The sequence below is a fragment of the Acartia tonsa genome, chromosome 5 (genome assembly GCF_053477335.1).
Source record: "Acartia tonsa isolate MP-2025a chromosome 5, ASM5347733v1, whole genome shotgun sequence".
Lineage (NCBI taxonomy): Eukaryota > Metazoa > Arthropoda > Copepoda > Calanoida > Acartiidae > Acartia > Acartia tonsa.
The window spans coordinates 27663421-27690049 of NC_137264.1; the positions used below are offsets into that span (position 1 = coordinate 27663421).

At 40.8% G+C, this 26629-nt stretch overlaps 2 protein-coding genes across 3 annotated transcripts in view; both read left to right on the plus strand.

The window, feature by feature from the left end:
- LOC145319175 (G-protein coupled receptor Mth-like) overlaps positions 1–26629 on the plus strand; it is a 59043-nt gene that overhangs the window by 28286 nt on the left and 4128 nt on the right. Inside the window, exons 17-25 of one of the 2 annotated variants that reach the window (XM_080161087.1) lie at positions 3218–3334; positions 3950–4037; positions 4600–4650; positions 12247–12275; positions 23089–23166; positions 23995–24031; positions 25160–25243; positions 25347–25382; positions 25587–25641. In XM_080161087.1, the coding sequence (XP_080017213.1) occupies positions 3218–3334; positions 3950–4037; positions 4600–4650; positions 12247–12275; positions 23089–23166; positions 23995–24031; positions 25160–25243; positions 25347–25382; positions 25587–25641 (575 nt within the window). The remainder of the gene's footprint in view (positions 1–3217; positions 3335–3949; positions 4038–4599; positions 4651–12246; positions 12276–23088; positions 23167–23994; positions 24032–25159; positions 25244–25346; positions 25383–25586; positions 25642–26629) is intronic. The other variant, XM_080161088.1, reaches the window with a different exon arrangement.
- Positions 1201–2571, plus strand: LOC145319177 (actin-5C-like). The gene has a single exon (XM_080161089.1). It carries the CDS (start codon positions 1320–1322, stop codon positions 2448–2450), a length of 1131 nt encoding a protein of 376 aa, XP_080017215.1. The 5' UTR covers positions 1201–1319; the 3' UTR covers positions 2451–2571.

The following is a 26629-nucleotide window of genomic DNA, read 5'->3' on the forward strand; positions in this document are numbered from 1 at the left end:
TTTTTATCCCCATATAAGGATGATTTTTGTGCCCAAATATGGTAAAACATTTTGTAAATGACCCAAGCCTTTATTTTCAATGAAAACAGGGGAATATATTAAATAATTTGCATTACTCTAAAAGTGTTTTTTTTCATATAAAGGGACAATTTCAACTTTAAAGAAATGTCATTGCTTAATAGTTATTGACTAAAATTACATTATACTATCTACCTTTATAAATGTTAGGCGATTACCGAGATCTGAAGCTTCAGACAGACGGACATGCATCGTTTTACTTTGTATTATAGACTAGCGTATGCGCCCCTAGCCTCTTTGGCCATTGCAAAGTGGACATAAATATAGCCTAAATCCTATATACTAAAATGCATAAACCAATAGGAAAGACCATATTTATTATATATTGAAAAGAATCTAAATTTAGTTAAATTACTTTAAAATTAAGTTTAAAAAAAAATAATATTTATATTATTTACCCCTTTAAAATGCTTTAAAAATTCCCCCACATAGTATATGATGTTACATTACCATATAAGGTAATATTTACTTGAAACTCTGTCTGGCTATACGCGCTCCAGCGGTTAGCCTAGGTGTACTATGCACGGGTCAGCTGTAGCCTGTAGCAATGTATTAGTTGACCGGAGAAAGCTGACATGACATAATACATGCTTCACACTTGGAGAAGCACATTTTATATTTTGGGGTTATCAGCATAATTACATAAACTAATTGAATAAACTTCTATCCCCACCAACATCCAAAAAGTGGCTGGTCCAAGTGGGTTGTACTTTTCAGAGATGCTTTATAAATGTCTTGATATGGTTTTAGGCTATATTCCTAACATCTCCTGCAGTTCCCTAGAAACTAGGGCCAAAGCAACTAGTTTACTTTATAATGTTATCCCAATAATTTTCAAATAAAATAAAACGTAGAGTTTATTTGCTTGATTTTGCTTTGTATTTGCTTTTTATTCAACAGTTTTCAAAGAAAATTATATAATTTGTAACATCTTTTTATATTCTATAATCTATATTCAAGAAAAGGTAAACCTAAAAATCATAAGTTTGATTTTCTCCCTATGTAAAAATATAGTGATCTTTTAACATTTCCATATAAGGCAATGTAATTCAAAAATAAATATTTAAATTTCCCCTGACACACGAGCGCAGATCTTAAAATGCAGAGCTATGGGGGGGGGGGGGGGTACTGATCGTGTATATAAACTTTGCAGCCGAGGGTCAACTTATCATTCCAGCTATTCCGCTGTAAGACACTACAACACTACACAAGCTACCACTAAAACAAACACAGACACCAAGATGTGTGACGAAGACGTTGCTGCCCTTGTTGTTGACAATGGTTCTGGTATGTGCAAGGCTGGCTTCGCTGGTGATGATGCCCCCAGAGCTGTCTTCCCCTCCATTGTTGGCCGTCCCCGCCACCAGGGTGTCATGGTCGGTATGGGTCAGAAGGATGCCTATGTTGGAGACGAGGCTCAGTCCAAGAGAGGTATCCTTACCCTGAAGTACCCCGTTGAGCACGGTATCATCACCAACTGGGACGACATGGAGAAGATTTGGCACCATACCTTCTACAACGAGCTCCGTGTTGCCCCCGAGGAACAGCCCGTCCTGCTCACTGAGGCTCCCCTCAACCCCAAGGCCAACAGAGAGAAGATGACCCAGATTATGTTTGAGACCTTTAACATGCCCGCCATGTATGTTGCCATCCAGGCTGTTCTCTCCCTGTACGCTTCTGGTCGTACCACCGGTATTGTCATGGACTCTGGTGATGGTGTCTCCCACACTGTCCCCATCTATGAAGGTTATGCCCTTCCCCACGCCATCCTCCGTCTTGACCTGGCTGGCCGTGAACTCACCAACTACCTCATGAAGATTTTGACTGAGCGTGGCTACTCTTTCACCACCACTGCTGAGCGCGAGATTGTCCGTGACATCAAGGAGAAGCTGTGCTATGTTGCGCTTGACTTCGAGCAGGAGATGTCCACCGCTGCTGCCTCCACCTCCCTTGAGAAGTCCTATGAGCTTCCCGACGGTCAGGTCATCACCATTGGCAATGAACGTTTCCGTTGCCCTGAGGCCCTCTTCCAGCCTTCCTTCCTCGGAATGGAGGCCTGCGGTATCCACGAGACCACCTATAACTCCATTATGAAGTGCGATGTTGACATCCGTAAGGACCTGTACGCCAACACTGTCATGTCTGGTGGCACCACCATGTACCCCGGTATTGCTGACCGTATGCAGAAGGAGATCACCGCCCTGGCTCCCTCCACCATCAAGATCAAGATCATCGCTCCCCCTGAGAGGAAGTACTCTGTCTGGATCGGTGGCTCCATCCTGGCCTCTCTGTCAACCTTCCAGCAGATGTGGATCTCCAAGCAAGAGTACGACGAGTGCGGTCCCTCCATTGTCCACAGAAAGTGCTTCTAAACAATTTGTTTTTATATTTCTATATTCATACTGTAAAGAAATCTTTATATCTATTGTTTGTCATTGACATTTAACACTGTTAAAATGTGTACTGTACTATTAATAAATTTAGAAAATTGAATTTAAACCTTTTTTTTGTAGATTGTATATAAATATTTATAGGTAATATAAATAAATACGAGTTAAAATGATTTTTATATTTCTCATTTTAAATAAAACATTTAAAGTACCATTCATAGAAACATTTTAATTAAAAGAATGTAGAAAGTTCAGTTAGAAATATCATTAAATTTACCTTCTCTCGATAGGCCAGGGATCTGAATGGAAGACGAAAGCCAGTAAATTGATGTACATCCCTAATGATTATATGCAAAAAAATTTTAAAAAATTTTGACAACGAATAACTTATCTTGGTGACTAGTGTAATAAACAGCCAAATTTTCCTTCCTTTATGAAACTAACATAAAGTTGATAGTAAAGTATTAAGCCCAGCGAACACACACAAACACCTTTGTATCAATCATTAATATGAAATTTTAATTAAAGTACAACAAGGAATAAAAGATGTTAAAAAGAAGTATTATCACACAATAATGTCTTCGTTTTTTATCATGGGGGGGGGGGGGAATAATGGCACCACAAACATAGAAGTAAATTTCTTAGGGTGCTGGGAAGTAATTATCACATATTGTACAAAGATTAAACATCGTCCTGTTTGCTCCAATGTATTTACAATTAAAATTTTCAAAATTCTTTTTAATTTGAACTCAGTAACCTAATATCAATTGGTCTGGTATCTGTGTATTTACTGTCTGTTTATTCTTTACCTCAAGTTAAAACAATCGTCAATGAAGAATCTCCTGATACAAATGATTTTTGTGTAGGTAGGTAAATAATTTGGCTATTTCCCCAAAAAAATGCTTGTTAGGCAGAGAACCCCCCCCCCCCCCCTCTTATTAGTTCTTAAATAAATTAGAAATATAAAGTGGGGGGGGGGGGGGGTATTAGTTTTTAGTGTGTTTGTTAATTACTTTTGGTCAGGTTTGGTCACAGTAAATTGGGTACTGCGTAGCTCGCAGATTAGAACCCTTGCAGGGGTTAGACATTGAGAAACCCCCCTCTACCTTATTTTCAATTTATTTCAAAATGAAGTGGGTAATGGGTTTCAGTGCTGAGGAAAACTAATAATAATTTGTTAATCTACAACCAATTTATTCACCTAATGTTCAACAACTAACATAATGAATATATAACACATAAGAAACCATTCTTGGACCTATGAAAACCTTCCATGAATTGGGACTCTATTGGTTCAGTGGTTAGCAAGATATTAACGTACAAACAATTAACATTATGACTTTTTTTCATAAAATAATGACATTTGTAACTGTATACAAAATGACCTTTGAAGTGAATTGAATGTGCATTTAAACATACATACACCCTAAGGAATTGAGGTTTCGTGATTATATTTTCAACATAAAATGATTTAATTTTAGGAATAGGTTATTTTGGATATTTTAGCTGGATTAGTATGATAGTTTGGATGACCACTATGTGTTGGGATCTTTGCTGGACATTTACCAGGTATAATAATATAGAACGCTTTCTCCTCTGATATCTAACAAGGAAAGATGGGATTCGACCCTCAACTTCAATATCTCCTGGATTAAAATTTCACTGGATGCTTCACTGTTAAGAAGAACCTCTTGAATCTTTCACTACACAGAGAAAGACAACCTGTCACTTTTCAATAAAGATATTCTTTATTACTCATTGAAATGTTTTATGGCAAGTTCATTATACACAAAGATACAGGGATTTAAAAATAGAAATTATTATTTTTCCCCTAATTTTGGTATGTCAATAATTCTTAGGGCTGGGCACCCGCACCGAAGCCTCAAATCTAAACCTTTTTGGATGTTTGAAATTTTATTTTTTAAACAGGGATTGCCACATTTGCGCTGAGTTTAGACTTCAAGCTGAAATGTAAAATTGTATAAAAAGTTGATTTGCCAGATACTCAGGCGGAGCCCTAATTTATATTAGTAAAATGGATATTAAGTACCAAATTTAAAGGTCAAATTGGGGGTAAGATTGATTTATCCACCATTGATTGCAGAAAAGCTAACGTAATACTTAATTTTAGAGCTAAAATTCCATCAAAAACAGCTGACAAGAAAAAGTTTGCAATCTACAGGTGAATATTCTTTAATTATTCTTTAGCTCAGTTCTAATGTATAAATTATAACTACGTTAGCCAAAGCGAAAGGAAAATTCGCAGACAGCAGCAATGAATTGTAGAGCAGATTCACTCTTTTAAAAAGTAAACAAAGACAATAAAATTGAGGTTTGTTGATTTTCAATTTATTTTCTGTGTAAAATAAAAGTAAATGAGATTGTAAAGTATAAGTATATAGAGCGTGAAAGTGAAAAATAGAATACAGTTTTATTCATCTTGTGTAGAATGGAGTTAATATTAGACACAGAAAATATCTAGAGACATAAGTTTTTTGTTGATAGAAGCCAGTCCATATGGCTGGCAGTCCTTCACGCTATGAGGGAAATGTTATTCTAAAACTGCCATTCAAGATAGACGGCTGAATTTCATTTTAAAGATTCCTCATACCAATGAGTTACCACACCAGCATAAATTTACTTGGTCCGTCATTCTGTCAGTTAGAATAAAAACTTATAAAAGCAAATTTAAAAGCCTTTGTTATATTTCTCAATAAATTTATTCTTAATTTATGACCACTTGACGTATTCTCTTGCAATATACGATAAATTGGTTTATGTTTATGTGGTATTCGGCAACCGTGAGCCATGCCTATGGCACCCCTGATCTGGGGTTCGGTGGAGGGTCAATGGCCCTCCCCCGAGTCCTGGGGAAGGGGTCTAGTGACCCCCTCCCTACGCTTAGAATTAATGATTGAATCTGTCATGTTTATTATGGTTAACTGTATTCTTAATTCTCCCCCACCCTTTTCAGGGATGGGGGATCATTATTGCCCAAACTGACCATTGTATATGTATTATTGATGCTTTTAAGTTATGATTATTTATTCCTATCCATGTAATTATTGTTTGTTGTATATAGCTTTAGTATCTTTTAAACCTTCAATAAAGTGAAAACTGAAATAGATGTTGATCATTATCTAGTGAATGCTAGAGAAGCGTAGCTTCTCTATAGTAAGGTGTCCACGTCTGTCACACTGCCGTAATCTAATTGAACTCCGGTGTCTGCCATTTATCCTCGGCGGATACCACAACTTTGGTGACAGCTGTGTGAGATTACGGCGAACCACAAGTGTAGAGCAGACGCGCATCTGAGGCTAAGGTACTCCCAGCAGTGAATCTGGCAAAACTGACGCAAGCAACCTGAATTACCCACCCTGGACAGCAAAGTTTAACTCTGCATCCGGCAGTTGTGGAAGCGAGACAGCGAAATTTGACGAATAACCGCGAGCAGCGCTGATATCTAACGGAGAATTGAGCGCCAAAAGGGCTGAAACAGGCCTGCGGACCGGCTGAAACAAGCCAAATAAGTGTAAACGGCTGGAAATAGGCCAACTTTACTGCAAGAAATAGCAGGATCCGAACCAGTGGCGCTAGCAGGACGGGACATTCCCTGCCGCCATCAGCCGGATTTGGATCAGCGGCGCTAGCAGGACGGGACATTCCCTGCCGCCGATAGGCTGAAACATGCCACATAGCTGCAAACTGCGAGCTAACATACGAGTGTAGTGCACCAGAACAGAGAAAAACTACGTCAACTCCAAGTATCCTGAGAGGCTACAACGCAGCCACCCATCTAGAAAAACAGATATTATGTTACATTGCAGGGATTACCACCCTGGTGTGATGGCCAAACAATAGATGTATGAGCAAAGCTTGGCAAACAAATTGTTGTGTTGTGATAAATCTAAGAATAGAACAGGCTTGGATTTATTGTGTATTGTGATAACAGCTAAAAATAGAACAGAGTTGGTAAACAAATCTGTTATGCAATTGTGATAAGGACAAAAATAGAAGCTAGATGTAATATAATAAAGACCCTGATATACAATCAAAACATCTCAAGCCCACAGCACAACCACAATACACCCCTTATTCCAAGGGAAAGGGAGGAGCCCCCCTCCATTGAAGGCAAATACAATCAGGGTGATATAATAGATAAGCCTAGGATTAAGAAGAAAAGGCACTATTACACCAGCACACAGTTACCTCCCTCCCTCACAGGGGAAACGGACGGAGTTACCCCCGTCCCCTCACGCGCTTCCCCCTTCCTACCCACACTAGACTAAGTCCGTCTGTAGTGTGGGGCTGGCGATCGGACACACAGAGCGCCATTCACGGGTAGCGCAACAGAGTGCGGAAAATATCATAAATCCAACGGACGAAGCGGACCAATGAGAGAGCGAGTTGAGGGGTGAGAGCGCGTTTTCCCCGTGTGCGCGGATTTGAAGGTGCGGACCCGCGTTGCAAGGACAGGAGATTTCACGCACACACACACACCCACACACACACACAGGAGCGGAGCTACTCCATAGCATTTAACAGGGGTATTTTTAGCAAATCAAGAATTACAAGCTTCTCTCCTTCTAGCTCTAGTGTGATAAAGGAAAACCCAATCAGTTCCTGACAGCAGTTCAGACCCTCAACATCTATCTACCCCTACCAGCCTACCCTACAACCTCAGCACCTAACTAGTGATAAGTACAGCTAAGTTATATCTTTGCAACTAAACTACCAACCTAGTGATACAAACAGTGTTGGCTGTTAGGCTAGAAAGCCTCAAGTGACAAACCATTCATTTTAGTACTGTATAACTTTGTGCCCGCCGTTGCACCGTTGACCCAATGGACCAGCATCAAGCCCCAGGAGGTGACCAAGCCCCAGGATGGCTCCAGGATGACCCTCAGCCGGCCCCAGCCGAGTACCGCAAGCTGATGCTGAGCAATCTGCCGGAGTATAGAGGGCCACCCAAGCAATCCTGGTCGGCACATATCCGCAGACTCGAGATGTCATGGGCGGCTTACCGCGTGCCACCTCATGATTCCCTCAACCGCCGCAACGCCCTCCTACTGTCACTGGTAGGGCAAGCGGCGGAAATGGCGTCCCATCTGTTTGGCGAGGCAGGCCAAGCCTTGACCTACGAACAGGTCAAGACCGAGTGTGAATTGTTATTTCGCCCTGCTTTTGAATCCCAAACGCTTAAACAAGCGTTTAGGGATTACAAGCAACACTCGACAGAACCTATACAAGCGTACATATCAACTAAGTGCGCCTTGTATAGGGACGCCTACAACCATGAGGATCTTGAGTTGTTGGTGGACGAATTAAATCGTGGAATTCGTAACGCCAATGTAAAACGCCTCATGATGAACCATGAAATTATGAGTGTACCTGAGTACACTCGTAAGGCCATGTTCACCGTCACCATGGTTACTAAGCAACTGAAGGAAGGTGTATGCTTAGTGGACTTGACCGAAGGGCTGACTGGATCTGCTTGCATCCAGTTGCCCCAATATGACGAGTCGGAGCCAATGGAGATTGGCTCCTTGGCTCCGGGTCTCCACCAGATGGGGAAGGTCGCTCCAGATGACAAGGTCCCAGGCCGCTGCTTCCGCTGCCAGGGGAGAGGCCACCGAGCTCGAGACTGCCCAACGCCTGTGGAAGTTAGCCTAGAGGAGAGACGCACCCAGCCACGCCGTGACCGTTCTGCCAAGTGTGAGCGTTGCCACTATGACGGTCACACGGCGGCCGACTGTAGAGCTGACTGGGCCCAGGTAGCCAGCCGCAGGCGCACCGCCGATAAGGGTGCCCCTCCAGGGAAGCCCAGCAGAGTGGCCCATATGGAAGGGAGCGCGCCCCCAGCACCACAACAGCAAGCAGCCGCCCCCAGAGCTGCGGACCGAGCCGATGGGATGCCGCAGTTTGGGACTGTCCCAGCTAGGATCAACGTACTGGGCGGCGCGGCTGAACCCAACCGGGTTGGCCTAGGCTTCAGTCTTAACCATCTGGGGCCAGAGCTGATACAATCCAACAATATAGCCGAGCCAGAGGTGCTGAGGCCCCAGCCTTTTAGCCTCAACATGATGGAACCTGCCCGACTGAGCCTACCCAGCAAGAGTGGAGGGGCGCTGCCCAGCGTCCCTGAGACGGTGTATGGGGAGGCCCTGGCAGCCGCCGAACGAGAGAGGCAGGAGGTGCTAGCCAGCGCCTCTGCATCGATGTATGGGACGCCACCCGGCGTCGCCACCTGGGATGATGGGGGGGTGCTATCCAGCGCCTCCCACCTGGTGCCTGGGGCGACAACCGTCGCCGCCACCGAGATACCTGGATCCTGGAACGAGCCAGCCTCCAACCTGATGTCTGGGGCGACAACCGTCGCCGCCACCGAGAGACCTGAGTCCTGGAACGAGCCAGCGGTCCCAGAGGAAGGGGTGACACCCGTCACCCCCAGTCAGCCAGCGCCACCAGCCTGCAGGGAGAGCCCAGCTACATGCCATCCAGAGCCCCCTGCCAGCCAGAGGAACCCAGCTGCTCAACATCAGGATAAGTTGAATTTGTTAAATGTGTTGTATCCAAGATATTGTAAACACCCAGCCTTGCCTGTGCCCCCTGCACCAGAGGCTGGGGAGATTGAAATTTGGGAAAATAAGGACTTGCCTGTGCCACATGCACCTGAGTTCCTAGGGCAGGGGAGGGACGTGAGTAAGGGCGAGCCTGTGCCACATGCACTTCAGCCCCATGCCACTGGGCATGCTTTGGACAAGGGAAGGGAGCACTTGGGGCTAGGGGAGCCGACACCCAGGCAAGTGCCAGTCGCTTGCCAGTCTGTCATTGGGGAGGGTATCGGGGTGCCTCGGCCGCATATAGATAACGCTCAATGGAAACTTGTATCTAGCCAGGAGCAGCCCAGCCGTGTCCAGTCCCAAGAAGCAGCCATGACCAGAGCTGAAGATCCCCAGCCGCGTGTACGAGGAAGATGGTTGCCTGGAAGCCTCTCCCATTGGTGGATGGTCCTGTGGGGCCTCCTGCTGGCAGCCGTGTGGCCTACAACCAGCTACGTCCTGGTGGGATGGGACTGTGCCAACCCCACCCATGTCACATCCTACAATAAAGAAAAGATGTGTAACACGGAGCCCCTACACCAGGAGGTGCCCCTGGGCCATGAAGTGCACATCCTGCAGCAAGTCAAGGTGAGGGAAACCACCGGGTACAGTTGTCAGCTCACCGTGTCCCAGTGGACATTCAGGTGTGGAGTATGGGGTCACCTCAAGGTGACCTCGGTCCCCACCCTCATGAGGCCAACCAAGATAGACCCAGAAGCGTGCCGAGACCTGGCCAGGAACCGAGTCTACACGTTGCCAGGCAAGACCCAGCCACTGACGTTCCAGCTGAACCACCCCCTGTTCTTCACCATCGATATGGTGGGCGCCCTCGTCAACAGCCCCGAGGGGGTGGGTTGTGAGGGGGAGGACGTCCACTTCGAGGGCCAGCTATACCGCAACGAATTAGTGCTCCAGGAGCGACGGCTGCTGGTCAAGGAGGAGACCTATGTGGTGGAGGATGGACGTGTGGAGTCCCAGTCTGACCACCTGACCCTAGAGTGTCCCCATTCTGAGCTGTCCTGCATCACTGGGGAAGCCACCTACGTGTGGGACCACCTGGGAAGAGATTGCCCCTTGAGGCTGATCCGCAGCCTCCAGCCCAGCCTGGTGATGGATGCATATCTAGTTGACCATCAGGCCCAGTTTTTCATCAACATGACCAACCCCACCTCGATTGTGAACTGCGACTTCGAGGCCCATGCCACAAACCATCCAGCGTTGTTCGTGGCAGCTGACCCAGCCGCGGCTGCGCTGCCCAGAGTGTCGGCCAGGGATGTTGACGTTCCCCTTCAAGCCCAAATACATGCAGGTTATATTGGGTTTACCCTGGAAACGCGCATGAAAAGCACCGCAGCAGAAGAAGTAGCGGCCAACTGCTGGAAGCTCCAGCAACTAGACCCGGCCCACCCGGTGCGTGTCCAGGGGAGCACGTTCTCGGTACTGAGGGGAGACATCCTGCTGCAGCTGACCTGCCAACGTCACAAGTACGTTGTCCGCGAACACAAGGAGTGTTGGGACAAAGTGCCAGTAGAGCCCACAGGTTTTGTAGACGCTGTGACGCGGGTATATAGTGAACACGCCACCAAGATTCCCTGCTCCTCCACCTACCCCCTGACTGTGCACGCGGAGGAAGGCTGGATAGAGTTAACCCCCGCTCCCAAGAAAAGGCCACCCCCGCTGGATACGCCTAAGCAGTTGTTGACAGAACCCTTAGATGACTTCAGTTCAGGTGGCTTGTATTCGCAGGCTGAGTTGAACGACTGGCAACAACTGCTGGCGTTCCCAGCATACAAGAGTGCCATGCTGACCGGCCTATCCTATGGCTCCTGCGTTCAGCAAGGCAGCTGTTCGGCCACAGGAGACCATGGGATAGTGTCCTACAACATTGACCGACTGGCGGAGGAAGGAGAAGCAGCCCTGGATGTCTGGGCTGGATTTAGACAAGCCATCCACGAGTGGGGAGATGGCGCAGCCATACTGTGTTTGCTGTTGTTGATCCTCAAACTGCTGGGGGACCTAACCATCATTTCCCTGGCAGCAGCACAGGGAGGAGTCCGGGCAGCCTTGAATGCGATATCACAAGTGTTCCTGTACCATCCAGCTTTGTATAGGAAAGCGCTGGCTAGAGCCAGGCTCAACCATGCCAAGTCCCGGGACTTTTCAGTGGACTGGGATGCCATTCCCATCGGCAGGGAAGCAGCCGAGGAAATGGTGTCTATGAAATCAACTGACAGCGGGCATGACCGCCCAGGTAGGCCAGGACCGCCCTCTGGCAGACCCCGCGGCCCCTCAGGAGGACAGGCCGCTGCTCAGACGATCAACCTGGCCGCCAGCGCCCCAGCCGCTGCCAACAACAACCAGCAGGCCCCACTGCTGACTGTTCCAGCAACAACTGTGCCACCAGCAAACCTGATACCTGCCGGCGCTGACCAACGTGTCCAACCCAAGCCAGCCTCTGCCTTCTACCCCACATTGGGAGCCCATCAACCCTAAGAAGACACTCACCACTAGGATTCCATTGAGTCATTATCGTTTGTATATATTTTAGCCCTAAGGAGCGGACCGAAGGCCTCAACCACTGTCGGAAGTCTGGTAGGGAAACCACCTCCCAGCCTTCCGAGGGGAGAGTTGTGGTATTCGGCAACCGTGAGCCATGCCTATGGCACCCCTGATCTGGGGTTCGGTGGAGGGTCAATGGCCCTCCCCCAAGTCCTGGGGAAGGGGTCTAGTGACCCCCTCCCTACGCTTAGAATTAATTGAATCTGTCATGTTTATTATGGTTAACTGTATTCTTAATTCTCCCCCACCCTTTTCAGGGATGGGGGATCATTATTGCCCAAACTGACCATTGTATATGTATTATTGATGCTTTTAAGTTATGATTATTTATTCCTATCCATGTAATTATTGTTTGTTGTATATAGCTTTAGTATCTTTTAAACCTTCAATAAAGTGACAACTGAAATAGATGTTGATCATTATCTAGTGAATGCTAGAGAAGCGTAGCTTCTCTATAGTAAGGTGTCCACGTCTGTCACACTGCCGTAATCTAATTGAACTCCGGTGTCTGCCATTTATCCTCGGCGGATACCACATTTACTCCTTAGTTATTATTTTGTTTGTCTTACTCCGCTACTAATTGACATAATTGTTCTTGTATATCTTGTTACTTTTAGTTGTGTATCTTGGGGTATTCCAATTTTGGGTAAGTATTTTTTCTATCCTAATATAAAAATATTAAGATTTATGTCTGTGTATACTGTATATATATTGAAGTTTCTCGTTAACAGCTGGACTGATAAGGTTCTTCTTTTTGGCTTCATGAAGGTTTATGACTATTTTTGGGGAAGGGTACCTCAACCCTCCCAAGAAAAACCATCTTCATAAAACTAGAAACTTCTATAAGGAACGTATGCATTAGTTAGTATTATATGTACCTGCGGATATTAATGAAAAAAGGGTCTTTTTATAAATTTGACATAAAAACAACATTTGATTTACCCAAAAGAAATATTTTAACATTAAAATTTCATATTCTTTCTTTCTTTCTAAAGTATTTCCTTGTCTGAGACTTTAAAATTAACAAAATTAACTTCAAACAGATAAAAAATTAAATGTCTGCAGTGCACATATAGCTTCTTGAGTTTTCATTAAACTTCGGCATAAAAATTATGAGTGCTTACCTTTCTTAGGACCAATATGAAGATTTCGGGTATACTCCTTTTCACGACATCCCTCCATATGGAGCGATGATTTTAATTGATCGCCTCTTATGACATGGGGCAATGTAATGGCTCCTTGAAAGGGGCGATTTAATAGCCCCATATAACAAGAGGCGATGTTATGACTCCTTGAAAGGAGCGATTTAATAGCCCCTTGCCCTAAGAGGCGATTAAATGATCCTTTATCGCTCCTTTATCGCCCCTTCTAAAGAGGAGATGATATGTCCTCTTATCCCAAGGGGCTATTTAATTAAATATCGCCTCTTTATGGCCCCTTCACTATTATATATATCTTAGTCCCTTGATGGGTCCTACATCGCTCCTACATTGCTCCTACATCGCCCCTTCATCGCTCCTCCATCGCTCCTTCTCCAAATTTATATTACATTGTACTTTGATGGCCCCTACATCGCCCCTCCATCGCTCCTACATCGCCCCTTCATCGCTCCTTCTTCAAATTTATATTACATTGTACTTTGATGGCCCCTACATCGCCCCTCCATCGCTCCTACATCGCCCCTCCATCGCTCCTACATCGCCCCTTCATCGCTCCTTCTTCAAATTTATATTACATTGTACTTTGATGGCCCCTACATCGCTCCTACATCGCTCCTTCATCGCTCCTACATCGCTCCTACATCGCTCCTACATCGCTCCTTCATCGCTCCTTCTCCAAATTTATATTAAATTGTACTGTGATGGCCCCTACATCGCTCCTACATCGCCCCTACATCGCTCCTACATCGCCCCTTCATCGCTCCTTCTTCAAATTTATATTACATTGCAACTTGATGGCCCCTACATCGCTGCTACATCGCTCCTTCATCGCTCCTTCTCCAAATTTATATTACATTGCAACTTGATGGCCCCTACATCGCTCCTACATCGCTCCTACATTGCTCCTCCATCGCCCCTTCATCGCTCCTTCTCCAAATTTATATTACATTGCAACTTGATGGCCCCTACATCGCTGCTACATCGCTCCTTCATCGCTCCTACATCGCCCCTTCATCACTCCTTCTCCAAATTTATATTAAATTGTACTTTGATGGCCCCTACATCGCCCCTCCATCGCTCCTACATCGCCCCTCAATTGCTCCTTCATCGCTCCTTCATCGCTCCTTCTCCAAATTTATATTAAATTGTACTGTGATGGCCCCTACATCGCTCCTACATCGCTCCTTCATCGCTCCTACATCGCCCCTACATCGCCCCTTCATCGCTCCTTCTCCAAATTTATATTACATTGCAACTTGATGGCCCCTACATCTCTCCTCCATCGCTCCTCCATCGCCCCTTAATAGCCCCTTACCTTAATTTATATAAAAAAGCCCCTACATAGCCTCTCCATCGCCCCTTAATAGCTCCTTACCTTAATTTATATAACATAGCCCCTACATAGCCTCTCCATCGCCCCTTAATAGCCCCTTACCTTAATTTATATAACAAAGCCCCTACATAGCCTCTCCATCGCCCCTAATAGCCCCTTACCTTAATTTATATAACATAGCCCCTACATAGCCTCTCCATCGCCCCTTAATAGCTCCTTACCTTAATTTATATAACATAGCCCCTACATAGCCTCTCCATCGCCCCTTAATAGCCCTTTACCTTAATTTATATAACATAGCCTCTACATAGCCTCTCCATCGCCCCTTAATAGCCCCTTACCTTAATTTATATAACATAGCCCTACATAGCCTCTCCATCGCCCCTTAATAGCCCCTTACCTTAATTTATATAGCATAGCCCCTACATAGCCTCTCCATCGACCCTTAATAGCCTCTTACCTTAATTTATATAACATAGGCCCTACAAAGCATCTCCATCGCCCCTACCTTAATTTATATAACATAGCCCCTACATAGCCTCTCCATCGCCCCTTAATAGCCCCTTACCTTAATTTATATAACATAGCCCTACATAGCCTCTCCATCGCCCCTTAATAGCCCCTTACCTTAATTTATATAACATAGCCCCTACATAGCCTCTCCATCGCCCCTTAATAGCCTCTTACCTTAATTTATATAATCCTTACCTTAATATATATAACATAGCCTTTCCATCGCCCCTAAATAGCCCCTTACCCTAATCTATATAACATAGCCCCTACATAGCCTCTCCATCGCCCCTTAATAGCCTCTTACCTTAATTTATATAACATAGGCCCTACAAAGCATCTCCATCGCCCCTTAATAGCCCCTTACCTTAATTATATAACATAGCCCCTACATAGCCTCTCCATCGCCCCTTAATAGCCTCTTACCTTAATTTATATAACATAGCCCCTTCATAGCCTCTTCATCGCCCCTTACCTTAATTTATATAACATAGGCCCTTTATGGCTCCTGTACAGCCTCTGTAATTGTATTGCCCCTTCATTATAGAAGGTAGGGCATTAAGGTAAGGAAGGAATGTGACCCTCTACAGTTTTAAATTTAAGTTTTAAAAGGATGACAAGGATGACAACATTTATAAAAGCAAAGCTCTGAAACGGTAGAAAAAAGTTTAATGAACATTAATAATGTAGAGTGTCAGAACTGAATAATCAGAACATAAATTTAAAATTCGAAACAAAATTGTAAGTAAATTTATTGAGAAATTGCTTACATGCAGGAAAATGCTTAAGGACGTACTCACATTTTTTGGACTTGATTATAGATATGATTCGCTTATAACATTCTATTTTGTTGTCCTAGGAATCAGTATCCCAGAAATCAGATTAATCGGATAATTTTGATACATAAAAATTTGTTGTAAGTTAATAATTAGTATGCTTAAAATGGACGTACGGATATTCTGATAATGATTATAGACTTTCTAAATCGTACCTTTCTACTACAGGAATCACATGCCTAAATTAACGAAAATAGCTAACCGTTACGGACGTACGGACTGATCCTTAATATAGAAAAGCTTTGCTTTTAAAAAGTTAAAAAGATTTTTTGAGGGGATTGGGTAATATTTTTCTTGGGGTGAATTTTCTGGGAGGGTGGAGATACCCTCCCTTGAAATAATTATAAACCCTCTATGAACTTAAAAGAAGCTTCACTGTAAAGGAGAACCATATAAGTTCAGCGGTTAGCTTTTCTACAGACAAAAAAAGATTACTACTTTATATAATAGGTTATGAAAAAGGAAAAAAAAGCAAGATAACAAGGATAACAACATTCACAAAAGCAAAGCTCTAATATCAGGAGGTCAAACATAAATTTTATTAAAATTAGCGTAAATCTGTAATACAAAGTAGAATGATGTCTGTCCATCCGTCTGTCTGTCTGTCCGTCTGTCAGTCCCTTAAGATCTCGGTAACCACTGAACCGATTATATTCTACTATTCAGGGAATATACCTACTGGTCCTGTGGTGGTTTTAGGCTATTTTCTTGGGGGGTGGGATACCCCCAACCCCCCCAAAAACAAAAAAATCCCCCCCCATTTTTTTATTTTGCTGAAGATTTTCTTGGTCCTATTACGAATTTCGCCAAAAAAAAATTTTATCACCTCTTGGGGCAAAGCCCCTAGAGGCTAGGGGCGAATCTGCTAGTATAGAATATAGTAAAAGGGCATAATTTTATTTTTAGTATTTGATTATAATACTAAACCTTGTTGTCCTAAGAAACATTACTCCAAAACCCAGATGAATGGGACAATGATATTATACAAAAAAATGGACGTACATACTTTCTAGTAATGAATATAGTATTGTACCCAACTGTTATAGAAATCATTCTGCAAAGTTTGAAATCGATAGGATATTTATAACATGTCTAAATTAAAGAAAATGTCGTCTAAACGTTTGGACGTACGGACAAACCAATCCTTACTATAGAAAAGTTTCGCATTTAAAAAGGAAAATTATAATGAAAATATAATGAATTAATAAAATAAATATAAATAATATAATAACATAATGAAATAAAGAAAAAAAAATAAACTAAGAGAATGAAATTTTTTAGTTAAATAGAATATTGAATAAGGATCATATAATGGACAAACAGACAAAGTAAGTTATAGAGCAGACTTTAAGAGAATATGCTATTACTCAAAGATTATCACGAAACCTAAGTCTTTTGAAGCATAATTGAGAGACAGACAAAATAATTTATAGACTGGATATACATATGTCATGGGAATATTCACTAAAAATCTCAACAGTCTATCTTTAACAATAGCAGAGAAAACCACATGCTTAACTTAATGAGAAGAGCAATGACGAAAGGACTAACCCTAATTGTAGAAAAGTTTCTCTTTTAACAAAAAAAGTATTTTTTTTGGTCTGAAGCTTAAAAATTTCATAAACTGACTAAATTCTCCATTTAAGGGAAGCTTCACATAGGTCATGGGATGGTTTTTTGCTTTTTCATTTTCAGATTTAAGCCCCTAATTGGTTTAGGCTATTTTTCTGCCTCCTTACATTAAAAAGAGCGCAGCTGCAAGTGAATAAGAAAAGAGAAATATAAAAGAAGAATACATATTATCCTATTATATAAAGTAGTAAAACATAAACAAACGTTGGAGTGGACAAACCTAGGAATGGGACAATCGTCGGAGTGGACATTGCTTATGTAAAACGCAGGAGTGTCTTTTATTTTATTTATAAGATAAAAATCTTTCAAAACAAAAACAAAAAAATCTTGAATATCTTTTCTCACAGACTGAAATTTTAAAATCAGTCTGACAGTTTTCCAAAGTAGGTAAGTTCTATCGAAAGGCAAAGGTTTGAAACAGATAGAACATTTCATTAAACTAAAACATATTTTTTTCTCACATTGTTTACAACTGTCAAATATGTTTTTTTTATATGCCTAACCCCTGCAGGGGGCTTATTTGTATATTTATATCTTAACCTAACCTAACCTGTATAGAAATAACTAAACAAATGTTGTTGAAACCTAATTTTTAAGATATTATAGACACTTCTGCGTTTTACTTATATAATGTCCACTCCGACATTTGTCCGAAATATCCTGCGTTTGTCCACGTTAGTAAGGCTGTCTGTTCTGAAACTTAAGATCTCAATAACTACTAAACAGATTGGGCTTTCTATTTCAGGTAAGCTTAATATTTGTCTTGTAATGGCTTTAGGCTATTTTATTTTAAGTCGAGGGATGGTTTTAGGCTATTCTATTTTAAGTCCTGGGAAGGTTTTAGGCTTTTATTCATTCCCCTTTGAATACAGAGCCAATAGATGCTGGGGGCGTAGCCGCTAGTCAATATACAAAGTTTTTTTTTGTCTGTAGCAAAGGATCTCGTTTGCTGCTAAACCGATATGATGTATGTCTGTCTGTCTATACCGTAGGATCTTGCTAACCGCTGAGTCCTGAGATGATTTTAAGATAGTTTATTTTTTTTCCTTTTAATAAATAACAGGATATTTGTCCATAAAAAGCGAAGCAATATCTTAATTTTTGTTGTTGGAACTGTTATTCAGTTGATTATACCAAGGATCTAAAGGAATAAGACAATGGCCGATAAATTTTTATCCATCCCTAATAAAATAAAATAAATATTTGTCCATAAAAAGCGAAGCAATATCTTAATTTTTGTTGTTGGAACTGTTATTCAGTTGATTATACCAAGGATCTAAAGGAATAAGACAATGGCCGATAAATTTTTATCCATCCCTAATAACGATACACAAAATTGCAACACTACAACCAAAATATGACAAAAGTCCCCAAAGTTTTGAGCCAACGAATAAGAAAACTTTATTATAAAACTTTGGAGACTATTGTAAAAATTGCCTAATGTTTCCTTTCTCCCTGAGATTATACAGACTATCCTTAAACTAATATTTACATTAAAGTAACAGGATGTTTATCAGTATCAACTGAACCGATATGCTTCTCCTTTACATTGAAGCTTATTTTACTCGCAGGAAAAGTTTTCATTTTGGGGAGGGGACCAACACTTTCAGCCCCCGGAAGGTATCACTTCCCTTAAATTCTTAACCTTCCCCCTCCCCCCCCTCTCCACCACATCTATTCATTAAAGTACTCCTAGGGTCATCTATGGGATTAGCCGTTAGTGACTTAAAAATAATTCAAGTGCAATGATATATTTACCAAATTAATACGATAATTTTGTATACATTTTTTATGAAAAAAAATTATTTTGCCAAAGGCAGCCAAAAAATAAGCAGCAAATATTTCAAAAATGCTCTGATAATCAGAGATCTACAGGGATAAGACGATTGTCGATAAAATGATATATATACATATATACAGTGTGTTTTTTTATGAGAACTTTTTTGAAAGCAATTTTACCTTACTTATAGTTATCAGAATTTAATGATTAATGGCTTATTCTCTTCTTTTTTTATAACCTTTAATAGAAAAGCAAAAAATATTTCAGTTTTTATTCAAAAAGTACAGTAAATTAAAAAAATTAAAACTTAGGTGTCAACATCTAAAAATGGTTTTAGTGCATTTTTCTTATAATCTACCTTTGCAAGAATGGCTGCAAAACGCTTTAAAGTTGAGATATAGAGCTAAAAATTTATATAGATACTATTTGTGACATGTACTAGAACATTTTGAAATTTGAAGGCCATATCTCAACCAGGGAGGGAATACTGGCCCCCCAATGTACTCCCTCCATTCTTGGAAAGGGTAGAAGATTTGAGCATAAGAAAAATGCGCTAAAACCATTTCTCGTATTCATTTGAATCCGGTGGATAGGAACCGGTTCTCATCCATACGAAAAAACTATGTCTAGCATCGTATTATATCCAGCTTTCTACGAATATAGATATGTACAATCATAAGATTAAACCCAGTTTTTTTAGCCGGTGCCTTCGGCACCTCGGGGCTAAAAAAACTAGTTTTAATCTCATAATTGTACTTTCTATATCCGCGGAAAGCTGTTTATAATAGGATGCGAGAAATAACTATTTTAGATGTTGACACCCATGTTTTGAAATTTTGAATTTACTGTACTTTTTAAATAAAAACTGAAATATTTTTTTGCTTTTCTGTTAATGGTTATAAAAAACGAAGAGAATAAGCCATTAATCATTAAATTCTGATAACTATAAGTAGGGTAAAATTGCTTTCAAAAATGTTCTCATAAAAAAAAACACTGTATATATATGTATGTTTATATATTAATTATTCCCATTGATGATTCACAAAATTACCCCTTCTTTAGTTTAGAATTAGTGGTTGAAACATTTAGACACTCAACTTAATGAACTAAACAATCACAAAACAATAAAAAGTCCCAAAGGTTGTTAATCTAACGAATAAGAAAACGGTATTATAAAACTTTGGAGACTAGACAGCACTCTTGGATAAGCCAACTTATAACACTTTGGGAAGTATCCCAATCCTCCCTGGCGAAATGACAATGAGATTTTTTGGTAAATTTGTGGCAAACTTTATTCTTAATAAATTAGCACTTGCCAAAATTATACTGGAGAGATATTTCATTGAAGAATATATCTTTTTTTTTGCCCAAACTTTTCGTCAGCCAATAATAACAGATAAGTTAAACATTGTAAAAATAATATAGTAACTTAACTCGAGTTGTCAACGGCAGAAATTAGGTCCTGAGATGGTTTTAGGCCTGGAAAGGTTTATAACAATTTTATCTGTATTTCTTAAAATAAATTAACAGAATCTTTGTCTGTATGTATGAATGTCTGTCTGTACCGAAGGATCTTGCTAACCGCTGAACCAATATGGTTCTCCTTTACAGTGAAGATTCCTATAGGTCCTGAGATCGTTCTCCTTAATAGGGTAGCTTCTCATAGGTCCTGGGGAGGTTAATAACTATTTTATTTTAATCCTTATAATAAAGTAACAGGATCTTTGTCTGTATGTATGTCTGTCTGTACCTTGCTAACCACTAAACCGACAAGGTTCTCCTTTACAGTGAAGCTTCCTATGGGTAATGAGATGGCTTTAGGCCATTTTATTTTTAATCCTTATAAAAAGTAACAGGATCATTGTCTGTATGTATCAAAGAAGATCGCTAACTGCAGAACCGATATGGTTCTCCTTTATAGGGTAGCTTCCAATAGATCCTGGGAAGGTGTATAATTGTTTTGAAGGAGGATATAAGGGGCTATTAAGGAGCGATGGAGAGGCTATGTAGAGGCTATGTTATATAAATTAAGGTAAGGGGCTTTTAAGTGGCGATGGAGGGCTATTAAGGGGCGATGGAGAGGCTATGTTATATAAATTAAGGTAAGGAGCTATTAAGGGGCGATGGAGAGGCTATGTAGCGGCTATGTTATATAAATTGGCTATTAAGGGGCGATGGAGAGGCTATATAGGGGCTATTTTATATAAATTAAGGTAAAGGACTATTAAGGGGCGATGGAGAGGCTATGTAGGGGCTATTTTATATAAATTAAGGTAAGGGGCTATTAAGGGGCGATGGAGAGGCTATTTAGGGGCTATGTTATATAAATTCGGGTAAGGGGCTATTAAGGGGCGATGGGGAGGCTATGTAAGAGCTATGTTATATAATTAAGGTAAGGGGATATTAAGGGGCGATGGAGAGGCTATGTAGGGGCTATGTTACATAATTAAGGTAAGAGGCTATTATGGGGCGATGGAGAGGCTATGTAGGAGCTTTGTTATATAGATTAAGGTAAGGGGCTATTAAGGGGCGATGGAGAGGCTTTGTAGGGGCTATGTTATATAGATTAGGGTAAGGGGCTATTAAGGGGTGATGGAGAGGCTATATAGGGGCTATGTTATATAAATTAAGGTAAGAGGCTATTAGGGGCGATTGAGAGGCTATATAGGGGCTATGTTATATAAATTAAGGTAAGGGGCTATTAAGGGGCGATGGAGAGGCTATATAGGAGCTTTGTTATATAAATTTAGGTAAGGGGCTATTAAGGGGCGATGGAGAGGCTATGTAGGGGCAATGTTATATAATTAAATTAAGTGGCTATTAAGGGGCGATAGAGAGGCCATATAGGAGCTTTGTTATATAAATTAAGGTAAGGGGCTATTAAGGGGCGATGGAGGAGCGATGTAGGGGCCATCAAGTTGCAATGTAATATGAATTTGGAGAAGGAGCGATGAAGGGGCGATGTAGGAGCGATCAAGGAGCGATCAAGGAGCGATGTAGGAGCGATGTAGGGGCCATCAAGTTGCAATGTAATATAAATTTGGAGAAGGAGCGATGAAGGGGCGATGTAGGAGCGATGAAGGAGCGATGTAGCAGCGATGTAGGGGCCATCACAGTACAATTTAATATAAATTTGGAGAAGGAGCGATGAAGGGGCGATGTAGGAGCGATGAAGGAGCGATGTAGCAGAGATGTAGGGGCCATCAAGTTGCAATGTAATATAAATTTGGAGAAGGAGCGATGAAGGGGCGATGTAGGAGCGATGAAGGAGCAATGTAGGAGCGATGTAGGGGCCATCACAGTACAATTTAATATAAATTTGGAGAAGGAGCGATGTAGGAGCAATGGAGGGGCGATGTAGGAGCGATGGAGGGGCGATGTAGGGGCCATCAAAGTACAATGTAATATAAATTTGGAGAAGGAGCGATGAAGGGGCGAAGTAGGAGCGATGAAGGAGCGATGTAGGAGCGATGTAGGGGCCATCACAGTACAATTTAATATAAATTTGGAGAAGGAGCGATGAAGGAGCGATGTAGGAGCGATGGAGGGGCGATGTAGGGGCCATCAAAGTACAATGTAATATAAATTTGGAGAAGGAGCGATGAAGGGGTGATGTAGGAGCGATGAAGGAGCAATGTAGGAGCGATGTAGGGGCCATCACAGTACAATTTAATATAAATTTGGAGAAGGAGCAATGTAGGAGCGATGTAGGAGCGATGTAGGAGCGATGAAGGGGCGATGTAGGAGCGATGTAGGGGCCATCAAAGTACAATGTAATATAAATTTGGAGAAGGGGCGATGGAGGAGCGATGTAGGGGCCATCAAGTGGGTTGTTATATAAATTAAGGTAAGGGACTACGGAGGGGCGATGTAGAGGCTATAAAGGAGCCATCATGGGGCTATAGCATAGCCTCTTATCATAAGAGGCGATATGAACGCCCCTTTAAAGGAGCTATTAAGAGGCCATGAAGGAGCTATAGCATAGCCTCTTATCATAAGGGGCGATATGAACGCTCCTTAAAAGGGGCTTTCACATCGCTCCATATGATGAGAGGCTATGCTATAGCTCCTTGAAGGAGCTATAGAAAATCATCGCTCCATATGGAGGGATGTCGTGAAAAGGAGTATACCCCACCATTTCTTTAAAAACACACTAAAACCAAATACATCAGAACAAAACATTACCAAAATTGAACTAATTTACTTAGGTTCTTGTCTGCTTGGAGTATTCCAAGTATACCTGCCCAATGAATCTTTACTTAATCCTAGAATTGGTCATTTTCAAGGTAATATATTTTTTGGATTTTCATTTGAATTATCATCCTTGTTTACTAAAGTCGAGGTTGGTAAAATCCATAATAATCCATTTAAAGTGCGCATTTGTTTAAAACAAGAAAGTAAAGTATTTTACAGTAAATATGAAAATGTTTAGAACCAAATTGTTAAAAAAAGGAATAAAGGATGTGAAACATATGTAACTTGTTTTGCCGTAATGATGGACGGTCGAAAGTATTTACTTCGACATTATAAAGCAGCTGCGCTCCTGTTGGTATCTTTTGTCAAGTTTTGGCCTGAGGAAATTGCTTTGTTACAGTTTATTAAGTTATGACAAGAATAAAAAAAGATAAATATAATCTTTAACAACTTTTTCACATATATATGTAGATATACTTCTATATAGAAGAAATAGAAAAAAATTACTTGGTCACCATATAGGAGGGATAATGAACCTCCCCAAAAGTAGATAGAAAACGTCACTGAATAGAAAAACCAAATCGGCTCAGCAGCTATCGGGATCTTTCTATCAAACCTTTTATTTAAGAATGAGCATTACAACTAACAAACAAAATTACTTAACTAGTAGCTTCGCTTCTAGCATCTAGGGGCTCTGTATTTAAAGCTTTGCATCTAAAAATGAAAGCTGGTGAAGTCATCTTTAAAAAAATGTTAGGATTCGCAGATAAAATTGAGTTTCTGCTATAATACTTAAGATACAAAGTGAAAACCAATGTTCCTTACAGCATATCTTTTTCCTATGATATTATTCTGTAGGAACTATTCCTAGATTATTTAAGGACTAAGAACCGACTAAAGAATATTCTTTTTCTTATTAGGAGAATGTTTTGTTCCAACACATGAAAACAGAATAAGGTAATTGTTATTCTTTTATAGCTTTTTATAAACATTTTTTTCTAGTTTTGATCGGAATGAATACCATTATACCTGCCTTTCCTTCTACTCCTTAGCATAAACTATATTCTGTACCTGTTTATAATTCTATCTAATCTAGGTACCATGTCTACCTGCCTTTTCTTCTACTCCTTGGCATAAACTATATTCTGTACCTGTTTATAATTCTATCTAATCTAGGTACCATGTCTACCTGCCTTTCCTTTCCTTCTACTTCTTGGTATAAACTGTATTCTGTAAAAAAAAGTAACAAGCCCTTTTCACTCCACAGGGGGAGCATAGGCCGCTGACAATTTGTCAGTGTTTCTGTAACAATGTGGCTTTTTATGGATATGGGATAGGGTTGTTAGCCCTAAGCCCTATGATTGCGGTGTAAAGCATCCATTTGCCCATCAGACAACCAACCCTTTGATTGCACGACCTTTGTCTGAGAAGTCCTAACTGTGCATGGTAGTGAGTTGCGCCTGTTTTGGGCCAAGGCATTCCCCCTACTCTAACTATTTATGTCGCGCACCTGACATAGCAGCAGTAGGAACCATTTTTAACGTCTTTAGTTATGACGCGGTGTCGGACCGAGATTCGAACCTATCACCTTCCCGACGTCGAGCGGATGCGCTACGTGTTGAGCCACGGTCGCGGGTAAAAACTGTATTCTGTACCTGTTTATAATTCTATCTAATCTAGGTACCATGTCTATCTGCCTGTACTTCTACTCCTTGGTATAAACTATATTTTGTACCTGTTTATATTTCTATCAAAACTAGGTACTATGTCTACCTGTCTTTCCTTCTACTCCTTGGCATAAAATATATTTTGTACCTGTTTATAATATTATCTAATCTAGGTACCATGTCTACCTGCTTGTACTTCTACTTCTTGGTATAAACTATATTCTGTACCTGTTTATAATTCTATCTAATCTAGGTACCATGTCTACCTGCCTTTCCTTTCCTTCTACTCCTTGGCATAAACTATATTCTGTACCTGTTTATAATTCTATCTAATCTAGGTACCATGTCTACCTGACATTCCTTTTACTCCTTGGCATAAACTATATTCTGTACCTGTTTATAATTCTATCTAATCTAGGTACCATGTCTATCTGCCTGTACTTCTACTTCTTGGTATAAACTGTATTCTGTACCTCTCTATCATTCTGTCTATCATTATCAGGCACGATGTAATATATTTACAAACTAATAGAAATTAGAAAATATAATAAATTGTCTCACAGTTTTTTTTTGTTTTGGTAAAATGTTGAATTACATTTGTTTAGTAAAAGGAAAACATCAGGAATTAGAACATCTACGAGGTAAATACACAAAAAAACACCTAATAGTTATTTATGCATTGTATTATAGAATCTTTCCACGGAAATTAAATTTTTAAAAAATGTAAGATTAAAACCAGTTTTGATAGTCTAGTCCAGAGGATTTTAATCGGTTTCGAAGCCATACTAGATTTTATTTCCTTTTTAAATATCACGAAACATTGTATTAAAAAAAATTGTTTGTAGGAAAGATTTTGAGAAACCTGAAAGCAGAGTAAATAAGAAGACCAAAGAACAACTTGTAAGCTTTTAGTGCAAAGCTTTTCTACATATTGAATGTTTCCTTACCGTACACATTACGTTATAAAGTCAATGAACACTGGAATTAACAGTTCAAAGGCTTCTTAAAAATTTATTTAGATTTAATGACTTACCAGTTGAAAATTTCATATTAATATATTGATCTATGTTTATTTGCGTTGAAAATATATTTTTTTGGTTCTATTGGAATTCAGCCCACACGGGATTCAACCCACGGAATTCAGCCCATATGAGATTCAACCCACGGAATTCAGCCCACACGGGATTCAACCCACGGTATTCAGCCTATATGAGATTCAACCCACGGAATTCTGCCCACACGGTATTCAACCCACGGTATTCAGGCCACACAGGACTCAACCCTACGGAATTAAACCCACGGTATTCAGCCCCCACGGGAATCAACCCACGGAATTCAGTCCACACCCAAAATATATATTAATTTCTAAAAAAATTTCTAATATTTTTTTCTCGAAATTTTTTATTTTCTTCTCCATTGCATTGTTAATTTTTTCTTCTAAAATTTATTTTTATTTTCATCTAAAAATAGTTTGCAAAAAAAATTTAGTACATTTTTTTCACAAATTAAAAAAAATGCATGATGCATGATGGGTTTAATCCCGAATGAGCTGAATCCCTTATGGGATGAATTCCGTGGGTTGAGTCCTGTGTGGGCTGAATACCACGGGTTGAATCCCGTGTGGGCTGAATTCCTTGGGTTTAATCTCATGTAGGCTGAATTTCTTTGGGTTGAATCCCGCTGGGCTGAATTCCGTGGCTTGGTTCCCGAGTGGGCTGAATTCCAATAAAACTATTTTTTTTGTAAATTTTTCAGCTTGAAATCACTTGTATTAAATAGATATAACAATACATCTAAATTGTTATACTGTTGTTTCGCTTTCTAACTATTAAAACTTTTTTATACATGCCAAAGCCCTAAACTAACCTAATATGTACACTTCAATATG

Bases quoted from the DNA above. Each gene is read 5' to 3' on its own strand.
- LOC145319177 (XM_080161089.1), top strand. From the start codon at position 1,320: ATGTGTGACGAAGACGTTGCTGCCCTTGTTGTTGACAATGGTTCTGGT.